Below are 21,124 nucleotides of genomic sequence, written 5' to 3'. Positions count from 1 at the left end.
CTTCCGGCCCTTCCTTGGACACTGTACTATCTAACCTCCAAACGAGCTTCAATGCCATACAACACTCCTTCCGTGGCCTCCAACTGCTCTTAAACGCTAGTAAAACCAAATGCATGCTTTTCAACCGTTCGCTGCCTGCACCCGCACGCCCGACTAGCATCACCACCCTGGACGGTTCCGACCTAGAATATGTGGACATCTATAAGTACCTAGGTGTCTGGCTAGACTGCAAACTCTCCTTCCAGACTCATATCAAACATCTCCAATCCAAAATCAAAGCAAGAATCGGCTTTCTATTCCGCAACAAAGCCTCCTTCACTCACGCCGCCAAACTTACCCTAGTAAAACTGACTATCCTACCGATCCTCGACTTCGGCGATGTCATCTACAAAATAGCTTCCAATACTCTACTCAGCAAACTGGATGCAGTTTATCACAGTGCCATTCGTTTTGTTACTAAAGCACCTTATACGACCCACCACTGCGACCTGTATGCCCTAGTCGGCTGGCCCTCGCTACATGTTCGTCGTCAGACCCACTGGCTCCAGGTCATCTACAAGGCTATGCTAGGTAAAGTGCCGCCTTATCTCAGTTCACTGGTCACGATGGCTACACCCACCCGCAGCACGCGCTCCAGCAGGTGTATCTCACTGATCATCCCTAAAGCCAAAACCTAATTTGGACGCCTTTCCTTCCAGTTCTCTGCTGCCTGCGACTGGAACGAATTGCAAAAATCTCTGAAGTTGGAGACTTTTATCTCCCTCAACAACTTTAAAAATCTGCTATCCGAGCAGCTAACCGATCGCTGCAGCTGTACATAGTCCATCTGTAAACTACCCACCCAATTTACCTACCTCACCCCCCATACTGCTTTTATTTATTTACTTTTCTGCTCTTTTGCACACCAGTATCTCTTCTTGCACATGATCATCTGATGATTTATCACTCCAGTGTTAATCTGCTAAATTGTAATTATTCGATTTATTGCCTACATCATGCCTTTTGCACACATTGTATATAGATTCTCTTTTTTTTTTTTTTCTACCATGTTATTGACTTGTTTATTGTTTACTCCATGTGTAACTCTGTGTTGTCTGTTCACACTGCTATGCTTTATCTTGGCCAGGTCGCAGTTGCAAATGAGAACTTGTTCTCAACTAGCCTACCTGGTTAAATAAAGGTGAAATAAAAAACCAGTCAACAAACAAAAAATACAATTCCAAACAGTAAAATATTATGCATACAAGGAATGGACATTTTTCATTATGAGAAACATGCAACAATAGCAAGTCTATCGTCTTCCAGTCAAAAGGCTAATTATAGTCTATTATTGAACATTCAACTCCTGTAATGAAGCAGCTAATCAAGCATATTTTTCAAACATTTACCAAAATGCAATGTGTGGGAAAACAGTTCTAAAACAGTGTGCCTAATGCAAGTGGCTCCATATATGACAGAGATTAAAATCTCTGCTAGAAACGTAGAGGGGGAATCTAATAGCAACAACTAGGATGGGTTGGGTCTTTGGTTTCTGGACAACAAAATAAAGTTGATATGAAAACCAATAGAACCGGTGAGAAATGCTGGTTAAATGGGATGGGGAAGTCTTTATAAAATCATGCTGGTTAAATGGTATGAGGAAGTCTTTATAAAATCATATTGGTTAAATGGTATGAGGAACTCTTTATAAAATCATATTGGTTAAATGGTATGAGGAAGTCTTTATAAAATAACTGATTCCACATGTCTATGGATGGATTTTGGCTATGCTACTTTGAAGCAAGGTAAGAGATGCCTCATTATTTGAAGTAAAGTAAAACGTTCAGGTTTCAAACAAGTATGCTGCCTCACGCTCACATTGCAAAGAGGGGTGTGACGCGCTGATATCCTGCCTACCGCTGACTTTAGCCTATGCACCGGCGAATGGGAGGCGCGCTTTAATTACGAGATTGAAAAAAATAAAAAATAAAAACAGTAGCTCTTTTTCCAATCGTGGCCATCAAAACAGTTTACACACGATTGCATTTAGAATTGTTATTTGTTGCTTAGAAAAGCACGGAGCTGCTCTCGCGCTGTCTAACAGGTGATAGGCCATTCTGCTCCTCAAACTAGGCTCGTATACATTTAATTGTGTGATGAGCGCAATGCCTTGGGACTGCTGTGAAGACATGCAATAAACCAGAGCATGCAAATACCCAGGGCAAGTATGACGTAACAACGTATTTGAATTTGGGACTGGTGAACTGCAATGTCAATTCTAAGATGTATTCCTTCATTGGACAAATATGGTGTATGACAGGAAGTTGTGGCTTAGACTTCTTTTTCTATTACAGTGAAATACAAAGTGACGTTTTGGGAAGTTACTTCTGTTAACAACTTACAAAGAAACAGGACACACACAACAGTTATTTTTTTACCATGTGTAAATAATACGAGTACAACAGTGTTTGTACCGTGTGTGTCTGAGTAATTCTGAGTGACTACTGTATTTTGTGAACATCATATGACTACCCCTCTACATCAAATCAAGACTTCATGACAATTATTAACGACTAATTGTGTGTGTGTATGCCTGAGCATCTCTCTCTGTGTCCATACTCCATACCTTTATCATGGTGGTGCCACCCTCCAGTGTAGTAGTCATTGAGGACCTGTGGTGAGGTCCACGTCTCTAACAGATAGTCCACCTGGTTCTGTTTCCTCCATGTTAAGGAATGACACAGGATCTCCCTGGCCTTCTCCATGTTAAAGTCCCTGGCCCGCAGGAAACGAAGGATGTGCTCGTCCTTAGGGATCTGGAAAGGTGGCGAGGAGGGAGAGGAGGGAGTGAGGGTAAGGGTCTCCAAGGGGGGGAGGGGTTCAGAGGGGGCAGGGTAAGAGCGTGCGCGTGTGAGCATGTCACGCATGCCTCTATGTTTGTGTCTCAAGTAGCAGAGTATGATTTTAAAGATAGAATATGCTTTAGTATGTGTGTACTGAAAGCTGTAAGGGTGTGTGTGTGTGTGTCTCACCTTGCCCTTGTGGCTCTCCTGCAGCCACTGTCGTAGTCTGATCAGACAGCTCTCCTGCAGAGGCGTCAGGTCTCCCAAGTAGCGCTTGATGTAGTCTGCATCCAACTTGTCTACAACACACACACACAATTTAGGGAATTCTCAAGTCAGTCAATTCAATCTCATTCAAAATCAATCACACAGCTAAACGGCACATAAAAATAGTGTTTCACATTTTCCTAATGTATTGAAACCTTTGAACAGTGTCTCAATCATTCATTAATCATTCATTCGTACTAACCATCAGGCGTGCCCGTCTGGTTCTCTGTCAGGTTGTCAGGTTGGTTAGTGGCATCGTTGCTGGTGGCATCACTTTGGGTGGCATCATTATTGCTGGCATTGGCAATCTCACGGTCATTGGCATCCGTGGACACGGGGATTGAGACGGGGGAAGTGACAGGCAGCTCCAGCTGGAGGAGCTTTGGGGTGGCACAGACAGGTTTGATGGTGACGGAGGAGGAGGAGGGAGCATCTAGGGAGGGAGTCCAGCGGGGCACGTGGCTTATCCCCTCTTCCTCTAGCTGGTTTAGGTAGAACTCTATGATCTCCTTACCCTGAAGACGAGGGAGGGGGAGGAAGGAGGGAGAGAGAGCAAGAGAGATGGAGAGAGGGGGAGGAGAGGAAGAACGACAGAGTGAGAAAAAGAAGACAGAGTTAGAGTTATTAATATGGAAGGAGGATAAATAGGGACTTCGTTTACATTGGGTCAGCAAATTGGCTTACATTATATAATAAGAGCCACTTAGCACTAGACCTCACCATTCACGGCCCAATGGTATGTCTGCTGTATTAACACTGGATTCCATGGTTCCTTTTCATTTAACTCAATGCAGGAGATGAATTAAATTCCCAATACAATTAGGTTATTTTTGAATTGGAATTTCAATTCACTTATTGAGTTGAAATGGAACCTAGTTGGATTAATTATTTTTTGCATGAGGGGAATGTTTGACCTCTGGTGAATTCTCTAAATATGATACATCTGGGTTGTATTCATTAGGGCGCAACGTACCAACGGTAAACGAAAGCCAACATTTCTTATTGGACAAGGTTCAGGTAGTCCTGCCACCTTTCAGTCTGTTTCTTACTGTTAGTGTCTAATGAATATGACCCTGATCCGATCGGGCTCACAAACACACACCTTCTTGATACTGCTGGCGTACTGCTTCATGGCCATCTTCTCCACCGTGCTCTCGAAGCCAAAGAACGATTTGATGTCCAGGCTGGCCGACTGCTCGAAACACGTCCAGTCCTCATTCTCAGGGTGGGCCTGCGCACACACGAAAGAGAAGATACACGTGTTACCGTGGCAACCACACACGCCAATATGACTGTGCCGAGCGCTGACGCACATTACAAACTACACATCCTCAACTGTGTGTTGGAGCGCGTACCGATGGCACTGCCCACTGGCATTATACCAATACTGACAGGTTGTGTCGTTATATGCCAACAAGTATTGATAGGAGGAGGACATTTTGTGACGGTAACAAGCACAGACAGCACATTCACACACAGCCAGAGATTGTATCAAAATAGATTTTGTCGAATGTCAGCGAGTGGAGTGTGTTAGATAGGACTGGGAGTGAGAGTGTTGAATGTCAGCGAGTGGAGTGTGTTAGTTAGGACTGGGAGTGAGAGTGTTGAATGTCAGCGAGTGGAGTGTGTTAGTTAGGACTGGGAGTGAGAGTGTTGAATGTCAGCGAGTGGAGTGTGTTAGATAGGACTGGGAGTGAGAGTGTTGAATGTCAGCGAGTGGAGTGTGTTAGTTAGGACTGGGAGTGAGAGTGTTGAATGTCAGCGAGTGGAGTGTGTTAGATAGGGCTGGGAGTGAGAGTGTTGAATGTCAGACACCGCTAGGCAAACCGAGGCAAGTCATACAGTGATCCCTCCGTGACACACAACTTCTGAAAGAGCTTATTTTACTATGTAGCTCTTCGGCTAGCTCCGGCGTTGGATACCTGTTATCTCTGGCTACCAAAATATGTCAGCTTTAGCCAACTTTAGCCCAGTCTAATTGAGCTACCTAGCCTTGTTAGCATCCGCTAGCTAACTGTAACTGTTCTTTCATAAGGAAAGCTGCATAACGGACCTAAAATAGGCCCGCTAGCCTCGTTAGACGCTAATGCAATGTGCTTGACCTCATTAACTCAGAGCGCATTCATTCACTACGGGAGCCTGGTGAGAGTAGCACTGAGGTCAGAGTAGGGAGTGCCGCAACACACTGCAGTAGGCCTGGGAGGTGTGAAAGAACTGACCCCAGAACAGTGTGTGAGTGTGTTGAGGCGGAGTGCTGCAAGGAACAAATGGGAGGTCTGAATTATTCAGTGGGAAGGAAGCAGCATATGAGAGGCTGGTTGGAACACAGCTTTCTCTGCATTGTGATTGCATTGGAGGGAAGGGCTTTCAGACACAAGTGTGCCGTCTACAACTTGCGTTTACAGGGCTGTGTGCGTGTCAGTGTCGTGTGAGATAAGGTGTATTAAACTAAGACTGAAGTGGCGTGTGTGTAGCTACATATCAGGAGCTGGTTGGAACACCGCTTGATCCGTCCATTTGAAGAGACATTGTGAATGCACAGGTGTGCTGCCGACAGCTGGCTTCAAAGTGGTTTAACAGGGCTTTGTGAGTGTGTGATTGAGTGCGAGTGTGTGTGCATGCGTTTGACAAAATAAAGCCAAGGCTTGAATGTGTGTTAGCGAATGGACAGGTAGCTTATGTAACCATTCTAACCAAAGCTACATTTTAAATGTGTGTGTGTGTGTGTGTGTGTGTGTGTAACACACCGAGTAGCTGCAGAGTTCGTGGATGATGACTCTGTTGGAGAAGGTCTCGTTGTGGGACTCGATGTGGAGCGTCCTCTCTCTCTTGTTCAGAGTGTTCTCCTGGCTGAAGTACACATAGTCCACCCCCGCAATCTGCACACAAAGTACACTCATGAAACCAGTTGCGGCAAAACCAAATGGTCAAAAAGGAAAAACGGATACACTGATTACAAAATGGCCGATGCCTGATTTGCGTGTTACCTAAGGTCTTTTGATTTGTTGTTTTTTGTCATGTCAGCTTCGCTTAGAATACAAGCTAAGGATGTTTCAAATGCAACTTTATTTAAACTGTCACCTGAAAATCTCACTTAAAATGAATATTCTGTTAACTCGTATCCAAATAATGTTGCCGACTCGTCCTATACTCGTATTTGTGGCCAAAGCATAAATTGGAGAAAAACACCTCAAACTTGTATCTTAAATAAACCGTTTAAAAATGCTAGCTATTTCCTCATAGAAGATGTCATCTTCCTGAGGAGGATGAGCTGGCCAATCAGCAGTCTACTCACATCAATATTTTTCATGACCGGTATACATCAACACCACTCTTTGTTTGGGGTAAGCCAACACCATTCCGACACAGAAAAGCAACTTTTTAACATACTTAACATTTTTGGAAGGAAAACTATTTCCCTCATATTTGAAGTAATTATAGGTCATATTTCACAGAAGTCTGGAAACACTGAGCAGAAACTTTAAACAATACTCTAACACTCATATGGCTTCTGCTTGGCCTTTGTGGTCTACGCTGTGTTACTGTAAAGCACTTTGACAACCCCTGACGTACAAAAAGGGCTTTATAAATACATTGGATTGGTTGATTGATTGACTTAAAGTACAAGACTCACATTGACTGACAATGGTTTATAAATACATTTGATTGATTGACTGACAAGACTCAAGAGAGAAGTTAGCGACAGGTTAGCCGTACCCGTTTGAGGAGACGAGGGGCGTCCACGTCCAGTTTGCAGCGGCGCTGGACCTGGTGTATGGATCCGTCCTCGCACTCAGTTTCCCCCAACACCTCGCTGTCCACAAACATGGGAATCAGGTGACAAGTGGGAAATCGCCTCTCGTAGGCCTGCGAGAGAGATGGAAAGAGAAAGGGTTATTAGTCTGGGACTCAATTGTTTTAACAACGCAAACTCCTTCAACCTTCCATGTTAATAAACTTGATTGAATTGAGAGAGCGTGAGATGCATCAGACAAGATAGTCTAGCCATTGTATATCCAACAATGACATTTAATTGTTGGATATTCTAGTTCCCAAAATCTATTTTATCAGCTGTTTTCATATTTCAAAAAAGTGAGTGAGAGAGAACGAGATAAAGGTGGGCATGAGAGGTTAGGACAGAAAAGATAGACAGCGAGAGACAAAACACCCTTCAGGTCTATTCAACTCCGACCCACACATCCCCTCACTATGGTTCTATCGTTGACTCGTATCCAATTGTCTCAGCAGCTGGCACACATGCCAACATTACACAATGCATCGTTTCATTACCTCGGATGCAAAATAATAGGCCTTAGTAATAATAGGCCCATTAATGGCACCTCAGGCACAATATATCAGTAGAATTCTGCTCATAAACACATAACACCACCTAGGTAGGTCGCAACCAAAATGGCACCCTATGGGCCCTGGTCAAAAGTAGTGCACGATGAAGGGAATAGAGTATCATTTCAGACACAACCCTCATTTATTGTGCTGCTGAAGGCAGCTGTTACACAACGTAAGGTCTTTGGCACACAATGGGCCTGCATTGCTTTCATAATGTTTGATTACTGATCCTGGACCTGATTGGCAGGGTTACGTAAGCAGCCAGGGGACATGAGAGGACATGTATCGACAGGTCCCCGATCAGTTTGGAGAGGTGTTGGAGATAAGGTGATGCTCCAGCACACCTAAGGGACACTGTGCTCAGTACAGTTAAGAGACTTGTACATTATGACAGCGTCTTTGCTTATTCTAGGCCAAGTCTGTGCCCTGTGTTGTAACTTCTTCCTGGCTGCTCTAGATACCATTATTTATTTAGAGATTCTTATCCTGGCCCAGTTGGAGTCTGCAGTCTCGAGAGAAGAGAGGAAGGAGAGAGTGAGAAAAAGGAGGGAACTTGCGTTGGGGCAATGAGAGGCCACCACCGGGCACAAATCCACCACTTAGTCAAGATGGCTCAGACCGAAAACATACATGTAAAAGCACTCACCAAAAGCTAAAAGTAAGAGAGAGAAAGAACAAGCTTCTTTTTAAACTCAAGGTCGGCAGTGTTCACAGCTCGATCATCAGTTATACTGGAGAAAGATGTCCCCGTCCTCTAAAAAGGCTTTGGGTTCAGCTCAGGTCCTCTAAAACCAGTGTTTTGCAATCCTTTCATACCAGGGACTCGCAAGCTATGGCTTTTTCCTTTTTGGGGCCAGACTGGAGGTTGAGAAACACCTCTGTAGCCTAGACAACTACCTCATCCCCATACTGTATTTATTTATCTTGCTCCTTTGCACCCCAGTATCTCTACTTGCACATTCATCTTCTGCACATCTACCATTCCAGTATTTAATTGCTATATTGTAATTACTTCGCCTCCATGGTCCTATTTATTGCCTTACCTCCCTTATCTTACCTCATTTGCACACACTGTATATAGCCTTTTCCCCCCTACTGTATTATTGACTGTATGTTTGTTTATTCCATGTATAACTCTGTGTTGTTGTATGTGTCGAACTGCTATGCTTTATCTTGGCCAGGTCGCAGTTGCAAATGAGAACTTGTTCTCAACGAGCCTACCTGGTTAAATAAAGGTGAAAAAAAAGGGCCTTGTCATATAACTGTAATAAGGGCTAGAGCTTACCCTGCTAAAATGGGACCGGTATTCAGGCCTCGGTGTGAGTCGACTAGCAAACCAGGCTAAGTAGGGTGCTTTGGAAATTGGCAATAGCTGCACCCCCCATTCTTTGTAGCCCCAGTCAGCATGGTACCAGACTGCCTAATAACACTGCCAGGGCTGTTGGCTGTGTCCCAAATGGCAACATATTCCCTAAAGTGCTAAAGTAGTGCACTATATAGGCAATAGGGTGCCATTTGGGTCGCAACCAGTGAGCTGTGTCCACTATCATCATGTTGAGTTCTGTTTCTCTCTCTGGTCTAGAACAGAGGCTCTCGGAGGAGTACAGTCAGCACTATGGCAGGAGTAAACACGGTGTTTGGTGTTCGCCCATCAAAACAGGCTACTGCATCAACATCAACAAATGCTCTCAATGGCGCCAAACATCATATGAAGGGGTAGGCCAAATACAACAAACAATTCTTCACACCCAACAACATACCTCAACACAAAACATATAAAATAAATAATAAAATAAATAATATACACTCATATAAATATAAAATAAACACTCAACGTCCAACATGTTCAATCCCAATAACAATTTACACCCCAGACTGCATAAACAAAGCAAATATTTCTGGGCAAATACATTTGAATTCAATCACTTTTTGACAGCACCCCTTCTGATTTGAATGAAACATTCCATAAATATTTGCCCATTGTAGAAGTGGTCAGAAAGTGACTTGTTGGACCTGAACGCCAAAACATTCATGAGATAAAGGTGATCAAAGTTGACCCATTTTGCGTACCCCATCCGTGTCTTCATCACTGGAAAAGATAAACAGTTGAGTGATATCATTTAAAAGCTTACAAAACAGGGTTGTAAAACTATTTTAGATTTCTGGAGAATTGTTAAAAAATAATCTAATTTGTCATTTTTAACCTTTAAGGTCAATTACACATTCCCATAGCTTAGACCCTATTTTGCATCAGGTTGTGTTGAGACAACATGCTCTTGAATACAGGGTGGGTGTTATGTTTTGGCTAAGAAATGTACTAAAATGGGAATAACAGACATTTCTACTTTCAAAATGGTAACACAAAGATGGTTGGAGGTCCACACATCAGAGAATGGGAATATCTGTTGTTTTAAATTATACTGTCAATCCTCCATAGGAAACCTATTGAAATCAAAAAAATATAAAACAGAATAGACATGACCATTTAAGTTGACATTCGACGGTGGGTGGAATGATGGGCATCTTTGTGGTAGTAAAAAAGAAAAGAAAAAAATAAGCTAAATTGCAGTGGTCTGAAGGGATAGATCCATTCTATGGATTTAAATTACACCCTCCCCTGTATTCAAGAGCATGTTTTGGCTCAACCGATGGCAGGCACAACACAAAAACCTCAGATGATATGAAAAATGGTCTAAACTACAAAATATGCAACATTTTCGATTAAACAAATCGGAGTTTAAAAAGGTTGAACATTTTTGAATTTGATTTTTTTTCTCTCCATGAAATAATAAAATAGTTTGACAACACCGTAAGCTTTTAAATGATGAAAAATGAAACTCAACAGTTTCTCTTTTCCAGTGATGAAGACATGGATGTTTCATGGTATGGTAAAGTATGAAAATTTGGTCAACTTTGAGAACCTTCATTTCTGAATGTTTTGGCATTAAGGTCCAAAAATGCATTTATGACCACTTATTCCATGGGCAAACACGTATGGCAAGTTTTGTTTTAGTTCAAAAAGGTACGCAGTCAAAAAGTGATTGAATTCAAAATGGATTTACCCTTATGTCAAACATGCTGTTTCAGACCAAAAACAACACACTAGGCTATATACACTGGCAACTGCCAAAATAAAGGAAACCCCAACGTAGTGTCTTAATGGCGTTGGGCCACCACGAGTCAGAACAGCTTCAATGCACCTTGGCATAGATTCTACAAGTGTCTGGAACTCTGTTGGACGGATTTGACACCATTCTTCCATGAGAAATTCCATAATTGTGTTTTGTTGATGGTGGTGGAAAAACGCTGTCTCAGGCGCCACTCCAGAAACTCCCATACGTGTTCAACTGGGTTGAGTTCTGGTGACTGAGGGCCATGGCATATGGTTAACATCGTTTTCATGCTCATCAAACTCTGTGGATGGGGGGCATTGTCATCCTATGGGGGCATAGCCCTGGTAGCCAAAATAATGGCCTTCCCAGCATTTGAATACACGGCCCTAAGCATGACGGGATGTTAATTGCTTAATTAACTTAGGAACCACACCTGTGTGGAACCAACTACTTTTAATATAGGCCTACTCTGTATCCCTCATTTACTCAAGTGTTTGATTTATTTTGGAGGTTAGGATGAACTTAGAGTCAAACATACACCCAATGCTAAACAAAGGTCACATGACAAGGGAAAACAAACCCCACAATGAATAGGAAAGCAAAACAGGAAATGTAAAGGCCATGATAGTGACTATTTTTAACAGAGAAACACGACACCATTCAGGCCAGTACTCAGTGTTCTGACTGAGGGGGGAAGAGCTGACTCCAGATCAGTGAGGGGAAAACAATGATGGTAATTAGAAATCACGTAACCCGCCAAGTGCCTTCTAAACATGGTGCAGTGTGTAATATGTAGCGGTTGTTAGTGGTAGCCCAAAGACAATGAACTAGCTTGTTGAGGGTGTCACTTGATGCTAGAGATGCCCTTGAGATACACGTCAAATCGATCCGGGATGCCTCTTCCAAACAGGAAATGACCTACTTATTACATATTTTAAAATTCCATATCAAAGGCCTGAGTCACATCACTGAAACTCAAATACCACATTCGCAAGCATGACTCATTGCTCTGTCACAGCTGAGCACATGCTCAAACATCAGAAACTCACAAGGGAGACTGGGTCAATATTTAGACCTTAGGCAGTCTAATATTGACACAAAGCATTATGGTCCTCTTAAAGTCAATTCAAGATAAGTGTGTCGGTAAAAGTCATGGAAGAAGTGTGTCACGCTCGGCGTTGACAGGTGACAAGAGGAAGACATGTTCCAATACTCTAACATGGTCTCCTTTCTTGTTTCATTTCCATCATTAATGCTGATCGGTGAAATGGCAGGACGGTTTCCCAACATGTTGCTTTAACTTCTCATATCAGAGGTTGTGTATTGTGACGGAAAGGAAGGAAGAGGGAAATATTTAAGAATAATCAAAAGATGAACAGTAATTGGGACAAAGGCCTAGGCAGTCACGCGAGCCACCGCCCCATTGTCACATGATTCTAACAGAGCTATAGTCAGTCAAATTCAGCAGTTAATCCAAACAGACCCAACTGGCGGAGATCCACCACAGCACGGAAAATTTTGATTTGATTGCCTCCAGCTCAACTCTTCCCCGGAGCAGATTAGGCTTGCCATCAAACAAAACGGAGAGAGACATTTTTTACTAAAATTGGCTATATGAGGTTTCCAAATAAGCACGAAAGCATGTGTGTGTGTGTGTCAGCTCAGGTCTCCATAGCTACAGGATACACTAAAGGATAGGCCGGCCAAGCGTGTGAGCAACATTCCCAGGAATGTAGCTGGGACGTTTATAGGATCACTTTCCAGACATGCATGGGGAAATGTCAAAACAATACCTAATCCTTTCCAGGAAATAGAAAACAGGCCTTCTTCCTTTAGGAAAGGATAGTAAGACCGGGCATGGAAGACTGGAAGAGGAACTATTTCTTAGTGTTTTCAGGAAGGGGAACGGAGGACACTTTGGAATGGAAAGCAAAGAAGTGAAAACAGTGGGAATGAATGAGTTGGGTGGAAAAGGAACCGAAGGATACTATCACGTCTATTTCCAGACTAGAGGGGACTAGACGTGTGTGAGAGTGGCTTTGAAAGAGACTGGTCTTTAGAAAGGGAAGGACACTGGCCAAGGTCAGGCTGCTGGAGCTGACGTGTCGGCGGGTGACTGCCTCAGTGTTGCCAATGACGTTCGTCAGTAGCAGTGATAATGTTTGAGTGTGTGTAAATGTGTGTGTTGGGAAGGGAAATTGACGTGCCCTGCGATGGTCAATGACCGCAGTGTGTTAATGAGACCCGTTCTGCTATGTATGCCTACTGTATGTGTGAAAGAGGTTGGGTAGGGTAGAGACTCATGTAGCTTGGGGCGGAGCAGCCTGTCTGCACGGCACACACACACACATCACAACAATTACATCAGCTCTAATTAAGCTAAGGTTTGCTCTGGGATCAGTTCTTCACCCTACTTGGCAATCAGCAGAGATCTAGCCGACACTGAGAACTGACTCTAGATCAGATGACAGGATCTGATTAAAAGCTTTAAAATGGACAATGCAGACAGGCCCAACGACAATCTGAGATCACAGATACCTAGTCCTACACTTTCCCTCACACACACACACACACAGAGGGAATATTGATGTAATTGCACAGTTCTGACGTATCCTAATGGTTAAATCAATAGTAATGGGGGGACCCATTGCTTATATCAAAACACTGTTTATAGTGACAACACTACAGTGCTGGGGTTACACAAAGCAACTTTCACACAGTTGCAAGGGACATAATCTCAAACGCAATTGAAATTGCCTGGGAATCCAGTGGACTTCCTAGATGGGTGTGAGTGTCGTCTCGTCTCCGGACTGTATCAGCATTGTTGTGTAAGAACAACAGAGCCAAGAGCCAACAGGACGTCAGTTCCTATATTTATAACAGCCTTTTAACGGCGACGAGGACATTGTGGTGAGGGGCCGCTTTTGAGACTAAAACATTTGATGAGGGCTTGGTTGCCAGGGCAAAATCAAAACAAAAGCAAAAAACAAGGCATTTAGATGTCTGTGATATGGCCGGAATGTTCTTTTTGGTTTTTATGGTTGGCAAAACAATTATCTTGTTCGAAAAGACAGACGTTTACCTTAGAATTAAGCTATTTGTACAAAAGAGATTGAGGTATTTGGAGTGTTAGGTTACATACGAAGCTCTTTGGTCCAACATAGACCTACACAAGTCTTCAGATGACATTTCATAGTAATATTTGAAATGAGAACAATCCCCTTTTTTACATTCCCTATATCCATTATTCCATTTCTCTTCTATTTTTCCAGCACAAAGTGAATTTAATTCAGGACATGGCCCACACACACACACTCACATTGTAAACAGAGGAACAAAATGAGCATTATTGTGATTGCTTTCAGCACTATTCTGGAAAGTACTGTACTGCCGATGCCAGGGGAATCCAGTGTTGCTGACTATGATGCAGTGAGCAATGGACGCTTTGAGTGTGTCTGAAATTGTACCCTATTCCCTATATAGTGCACTACTTTTGACCAGGGCCCCTATTGAATATGGCCCAGAGTTCCATGGTGGTTCAATAGGTTCTTAAGCAGGACTGTAGGGTGGAGGAATGTGTCAGAGTGCCACATGCGGGCTGTAGCGAGGTGAACGGTACAGGGTGGCATGGACATGGTGGCTGTTGATTAGACTGACTGGATCGTGTCTACTGACCTAGCTGGCAGAGAGGATGGTGTGTGTGTGACGTGCGTTGGTCAAATAACCACTTGACCCCAGAGTATATGTGATGCCTGTGGCTGGGTCCTCTGCAGTGGCTGTGTCCTGTGCTGCTGCTGCTATGTAGTCCAACTGGCAATATTTTAGGCACCTCTCCCACTGGCATTTAGGCTGAAATATGAAGTATAATTCCATATCTATTCAAGAGATCACACACACACTTACACAACAAGACTGCATCCATGCTAAAAGGGTCAGGGCAGGCTTTCAGGTGTGCTGCACTCTGCACCAAATGTAATGTGGGGGAAAAAAATTCCTCATGGTTTCTATTTTCAGAGTTTAGCCAGAAAAGCAGGTCACAGTGGAGTGAGAGAGAGATAGAGAGAGACAGCTGTGTTCCAGACTGTTCTGAATGGTTGAAATGCAAAGAAAATATTGTGGTTTTGTGCAAGTCCAGACTTGGTAAGTTCCACAAAAATAGGTATTAAAAAAACTTGTCTTAATACTGAGTGACTCCCTTTCCTTGTCTCCTTTCCTCTGTGAGTACTGAAAGGGGCTGGATAGATTTCATAAACGTTCAACCATCACATCCTTGAGGATTAGGGGTCAAGGAAAGGAGATGAGGAAGGAAGCCATTACAAGCTACTGAGACACAGCCTAGGGGCTTTAAGGATCCCTTTGAGTATTCCTAGTATATTTCTATGGTTTGTCCTTTCTGTGGGCAGTGTAGAATAGCCTAAATTCCCTTTAAATGGCAAACTCCTGCAAGGTGTCATAGCCTCCATTTAAACAAGTCTTTTGACTGCTCATCAAAACCGGTTTCCTTATCCTGCCCAGTCCCTCACCTCTCCTGTTTAATAGCTATTGACTGAGTGTTGAACGGGGAATAGTTCATGTGGCCTGAAGTAGGTGGAACTGCGCCGTTGGGAGTCCTTGGGTAATACACTGAGGCCTGTCACTCCTGCTCAATACAGAGCATAGGCTAACAGGTTATACAGCTTTAAAGTGGGGCATATCAGGATGCAATGGCTTCCCTGTTATACACAGAGTACAAATCATTAGGAACACCAATATCCACTTCAAATCAGTGTAGATGAAGGGGAGGAGACATGTAAAAGAAAGATTTTTAAGCCTTAAGACAATTGAGACATGGATTGTGTATGCGCCATTCTGAGAGTGAATGAGTAAGACAAAAGATTGAAGTGCCTTTGAACGGGGTATGGTAGTAGTTGCCAGGCGCACAGGTTTGAGTGTGTCAAGAACTGCAACGCTGCTGGGTTTTTCACACTCAACAGTTTCCTGTGTGCATCAAGAATGGTCCACCACCCACTTGACACAACTGTGGGAAGCATTGGAGTCAACATGGGCCAGCATCCCGGTGGAACGCTTTGACACCTTGCCCTGCCGAATTGAGGCTGTTCTGAGGGCAAAAGGGAGTGCAACTCAATATTAGGAAGGTATTCCTAATGTTTTGTACATTGTGTATGGGCTATTTTATTGTTCATATCCTGGTTGTTTCCACACTTAATCTCAACGCTAAGTAGCTACAGAGTTTAACTGCAGTATTCAGTTTGGTGCACAAAAGAAGATTGTGTTTCAGGTGGGGAGGTGTGTAGGGGTAAAAACTATTACAACTATTTGAATAGCTAGCCTAAGCTCTGTATAGGGCAGCTACTTAGTACCCACCACCACCCACTCTACAGTTCTCATCAACACAGAGGGTATTGTCAGGGCAGTATTCTTGGCTCTGCCAAGGACGGTATAGTGGGCATGAGCCCCCTTTCTGGGAATGCAGTCTGCATGAGATGGTATATGTGTGTGTGTGTGTGTGGTAGAGAGAGGACTGAGAGCTGAGGAAGCCCATCTGTCAGCTGTCAAACACTCTTGCCATCAAAACAGGAAATGCTGAGCAGGAAATGCTGAGCTAAAAGTTCACACTCACTGTGCCACGGCCAGACAGGCATTTAGAGAGGCCACTGCCAACGTGACATACACAAAGCTAATGTGTTGCACTGTAATGCTACACATGGTTCTACCTCTGCAACATAAAGTAGTCCTGATATTTAACCAACTGAGTTAGGCTACTTGAAAAAGAGGTGTTACATGTAGATCCAAGTACAGAACGAGGCGGTCACAGGGCAGAACGGGGCGGTCACAGGGCAGAACGAGGCGGTCACAGGGCAGAACGAGGCGGTCACAGGGCAGAACGAGGGGGTCACAGGGCAGAACGGGGCGGTCACAGGGCAGAACGAGGGGGTCACAGGGCAGAACGAGGGGGTCACAGGGCAGAACGAGGGGGTCACAGGGCAGAACGAGGCGGTCACAATTGAAACAGTTGTTTCATAAGCTACATTTTGTCTGCTCTCACAGCATTTCCTGATGCCGACTACTGCATTAAACATACCAGTCTGGTGGTTGGTATTAGGCTACATGGCATGTCATTGACTGGAAATTCCTGGAATGGGAAACTTGCATCGTCATCAACTAATATTTAAAAACTGCCATCTTTATTGACTTTTAAAAGTAGACAGTACCATATCCTCAGTGACTGTAAAGGGAACATTGGCATCTTGTATGAGCAGTGTTGCAGGTTCATTGATTGTATTGGGAAATACTGTCGGTATCAAATCTTCATTGCCTGGCTATGGACACATTGACTGTTACAAGAAACCCTTGCATCTACATTGAAGTTTATGAGAAATAAATGTCGTCCTACCGCCCTTGACTATATACAGTGCCTTCGGAAAGTATTCAGACCCCTTGACTTATTCTACATTTTGTTATGTTTTATTCTAAAACTGATTAAATCAAACATTTAATATCCTCAGCAATCTACACACAATACCCCATAATGACAAAGCGAAAACAGGTTCAGAATGTTTTTGCAAATGTATATAAAAAATATAAAAATGAGATACCTTATTTGCACAAGTATTCAGGCCATTTGCTATGAGACTTGAAATTGAGCTCAGGTGCATTCTGTTTCCATTGATCATCCTTGAAATCTAAGCACAGCCAAGACAGCGCAGGAGTGGCTTCGGGACAAGTCTCTGAATATCCTTGAGTGGCCCAGCCAGAGCCTTGAACCCAATTAAGCATCTCTGGAGATACCTGAAAATAGATGTGTAGCAACGCTCCCCATCCAACCTGACAGAGCTTGGGAGAATCTCCCCAAATACAGGTGTGCCAAGCTTGTAGCAAAATACCCAAGAAGACTGGTGTGGCAGGTAGCCTAGTGGTTAGAGCGTTGGACTAGTAACCGAAAGGTTGCAAGATCAAATCCCCGAGCTGACAAGGTAAAAAAATATGTCGTTCTGCCCCTGAACAAGGCAGTTAACCTGCTGTTCCTAGGCCATCATTGAACAAAAAAATTGTTCTTAACTGATCTGCCTAGTTAAATAAAAGGTAAATATATATATTTTTTTAAAGACTCAAGGCCAGTTGTAATTGCTGCCAAAAGTGCTTAAACAAAGTATTGAGTATAGGGTCTGAATAATTATGTAAATGTGATATTTTTTTTAATACATTTGCAAAAACTAAAACAAATGTTGCTTTGGGGGTAGTGTGTAAATTGATGAGGCAAATTTTTTTTTTTTAAATCAATTTTAGAATAAGGCTGTAACCTAACAAAATGGGGAAAAAGTCAAAGGGTCTGAATACTTTCCGAAGGCACCTCCATTGACTTACAAGAAACACATACCCCTGGCATCTTTATTGATGGCTGTGGGAAATTGGCAATCTATAACATCTTCCCTTCCCCATTGACTAGTTACAGAAAACAATGTGGCACCTTTGCTATTGGAAACTGGTCCTCTTTTCATAATGTCTTCCCATCCTCACTGGCTGTGGTGCATTGGTGCACCTCCATTGACTGTATTAGTGAATGGGGCAGAGGCTGCGTTGAGCGTGTCATCGCTTCCTGGAAATAAAGGCTGCTGTGTCAGGAGGCTATGGGCGGTGAAGCGTGGGACAACAAGGAAGACAGGGGGAGCAGGGCGCAGGTGATTTGTGGTGTACTGCGTCAGAGAGAAATAACGGCACAGAAGGAGAGTGTGTGTTATTGTGTTTGAAGACGCAGGATAGGGGAGGGACTCACACACTGTACATATAGCCTAGCCTACATACTGGTATACAATACATATGTACACACACACAAACATTACACTGTATGGGAATATGTAGGTCAATCGTATTCCTATTAACGTCACACTGGCTCCCTACGTCTGTAGTGAGTCACATTGACTGCAGCTTGGCTCTACGTAGACTGCACCATGCAGGTGCAGCAGAATACGCTAACGGTCAATTGTGTGACGTGTGTGTGTGTGTGTGTGTGTGTGTGTGTGCTACTGCTGGTAGAGCGAGGCGTTGGAGTGGGGGAGGGCTGTCGTCGATTATTCGTCGCAGCATCTCGACCTTGCAATGAGGAGTCCTGTGATAAGTGAAACAGATCAGGATCATTCTCACAGGCCCAGAGTCAGTTGTTAGAAACTCTTATTAATACAGCTTACTCGCACATAGCAGGCCCAGAGTCAGTCTTTCATCAATGCTGCCTCACAGAGCAGAGCGCTTCTCTAGGGGCTACAACAGAACTGTATCCGACGAAGTGAATTACACTCCGCAGGCGGATGCTGCTCGCTGACAGACTCATTCACAAAGTGTGTGGAGGAACAATTCCAAACCAAAAGATTTTGGCATTACGCCAGCCACAGGGGAGAAGGCAACTCTCTGCATAATGCATAAACAACTCGCATCACAGAGAATGGAAATAATACTGTAGGCAATATGTAATGAGTTCCCACGGCTTCCAAAACATTTACATTTAAGTCATTTAGCAGACGCTCTTATCCAGAGCGACTTACAAATTGGACCTCAATTAAAAAGACCTCTAACCCGAAAGAATGGGAAAATGGCTCCGTCTTGTATAAAATTCTCATTAGCGCAGTAAGTGCACTTGAATTCCCATTAGCTCACTAGGTTAACATAGGAATGAATCAGCTGTACTTAGCCTTCTACCGTTTAAATCCTAATGACAAAAGCCTGAAAGGTGATGCGCTGGACAGGATGGATTGAGAGAATAAATGGACAATCCCCAGGCTTAGGGGCCTATAGGAGGTGGTAAGGAGATTAGAACAACAACACAGCTAGAGACGGAGAGAGAAACTATAACACTTCAGGTGAGAATGTTGCGAGAGCTGAAATAGTCTAGATCTGGGATGGAGGAAGAGGGATGAAGGAAGTGGGTCAGGATGAGGGATGGGATGAGATGGCTGCCAGGTCATACTGGAGTTGTTCTTCTACACTGGGCCAGAGACAGACTACTAGACAGAGCACAGCTAGTCAAGTCAGCAAGCTAGTTTAGAAATCGGAGGTAAGCAGATCCACCTGTAAATCAAATCCAATTTCATTGGTCACATACACATGGTTAGCAGATGTTAATGTGAGTGTAGCGAAATTCTTGTGCTTCTAGTTCCGACCGTGCAGTAATATCTAACAAGTAATCTAACAATTTCACAACTACCTTAACACACAAGTGTAAAGGAATTAATAAGAATACGTACATATAAATATATGGCCGTACGGCATAGGCAAGATGCAGTAGATGGTATAGAGTACAGTATATACATATGGGATGAGTAATGTAGAGTACGTAAACATTATATAAAGTGGCATTTTTTAAAGTGACTAGTGATACATTTATTACATCCAATGTATTATTAAAGTGGCTATAGATTTGAGTCAGTATGTTGGCAGCAGCCACTCAATGGCCTTGAGATAGAAGCTGGTTTTCAGTCTCTCAGTCCCAGCTTTGATGCACCTGTACAGACCTCGCCTTCTGGATGATAGCGGGTTGAACAGGCAGTGGCTCGGGTGGTTGTTGTCCTTGATGATCTTTTTGGCCTTCCTGTGACATCAGGTGGTGTAGGTGTCCTGGAGGGCAGGTAGTTTGCCCCGGGTGATGCGCTGTGCAGACCTCACTACCCTCTGGAGAGCCTTACGGTTGTGGGCGGAGCAGTTGCCGTACCAGGCAGGATGCTCTCGATTGTGCATCTGTAAAAGGTTTATGAGTGTTTTCGGTGACAAGCCACATTTCTTCAGCCTCCTGACGTTGAAGAGACGCCGATGTTGGACCATTTCAGTTTGTCCATGATGTGTACGCCGAGGAACTTTCCATCTTCTCCACTAGTGTCCCGTCGATGTGTATAGGGGGGGTGCTCCCTCTGCTGTTTCCTGAAGTCCACGATCATCTGCTTTGTTTTGTTGACGTTGAGTGTGAGGTTATTTTCCTGACACCACACTGCGAGGGCCCTCACCTCCTCCCTGTAGGCCGTCTCGTCGTTGCTGGTAATCAAGCCTACCACTGTAGTGTCGTCAGCAAACTTGATGATTGAGTTGGAGGCGTGAATGGCCACGCAGTCATGGGTGAACAGGGAGTGCAGGAGAGGGCTGAGAATGCACCCTTGTGGGGCCCCAGTGTTGAGGTTCAGCGGGGTGGAGATGTTTCCTACCCTCACCAGCTGGGGGCGGCCCGTCAGAAAGACCCAGTTGCACGGGCGGGGTCGAGGCCCAGAGTCTCGAGCTTAATGACGAGTTTGGAGGGTACTATGGTGTTAAATACTGAGCTGTAATCGATGAACAGCATTGTTACATAGGTAATCCTCTTGTCCAGATGTGTTAGGGGAATGTGCAGTGTGCAGTGCGATTGCGTTGTCTGTGGACCTATTGGGGCGGTAAGCAAATTGGACTGGGTCTAGGGTGTCAGGTAGGGTGGAGATGATATGATCCTTGAGTAGTCTCTCAAAGCACTTCATGATGACGGAAGTGAGTGATAGTCGTTTAGCTCAGTTACCTTAGCTTTCTTGGGAACAGGAACAATGGTGGCCCTCTTGAAGCATGTGG

The 21,124-nt window shown here is 43.9% G+C and overlaps 1 protein-coding gene across 5 annotated transcripts in view; it reads right to left on the bottom strand.

Annotated features, from left to right (window-relative positions):
• Positions 1-21,124, bottom strand: part of LOC139567568 (SEC14-like protein 1) — a 63,075-nt gene that overhangs the window by 14,002 nt on the left and 27,949 nt on the right. For 3 of the 5 annotated variants that reach the window (XM_071388922.1, XM_071388923.1, XM_071388924.1), the window contains exons 7-12: positions 6,807-6,956; positions 5,837-5,968; positions 4,192-4,320; positions 3,292-3,604; positions 3,012-3,121; positions 2,606-2,840 (exon numbers count right to left, since the gene is read on the bottom strand). In XM_071388922.1, the coding sequence (XP_071245023.1) occupies positions 2,606-2,840; positions 3,012-3,121; positions 3,292-3,604; positions 4,192-4,320; positions 5,837-5,968; positions 6,807-6,956 (1,069 nt within the window). The remainder of the gene's footprint in view (positions 1-2,605; positions 2,841-3,011; positions 3,122-3,291; positions 3,605-4,191; positions 4,321-5,836; positions 5,969-6,806; positions 6,957-21,124) is intronic. The other 2 variants (XM_071388925.1, XM_071388926.1) reach the window with 1 other exon arrangement.

The sequence above is a fragment of the Salvelinus alpinus genome, chromosome 2 (assembly GCF_045679555.1).
Source record: "Salvelinus alpinus chromosome 2, SLU_Salpinus.1, whole genome shotgun sequence".
Lineage (NCBI taxonomy): Eukaryota > Metazoa > Chordata > Actinopteri > Salmoniformes > Salmonidae > Salvelinus > Salvelinus alpinus.
The sequence above is the reverse complement of the archived record's forward strand: the minus strand, read 5'-3'. Positions and strand labels throughout refer to the sequence as shown.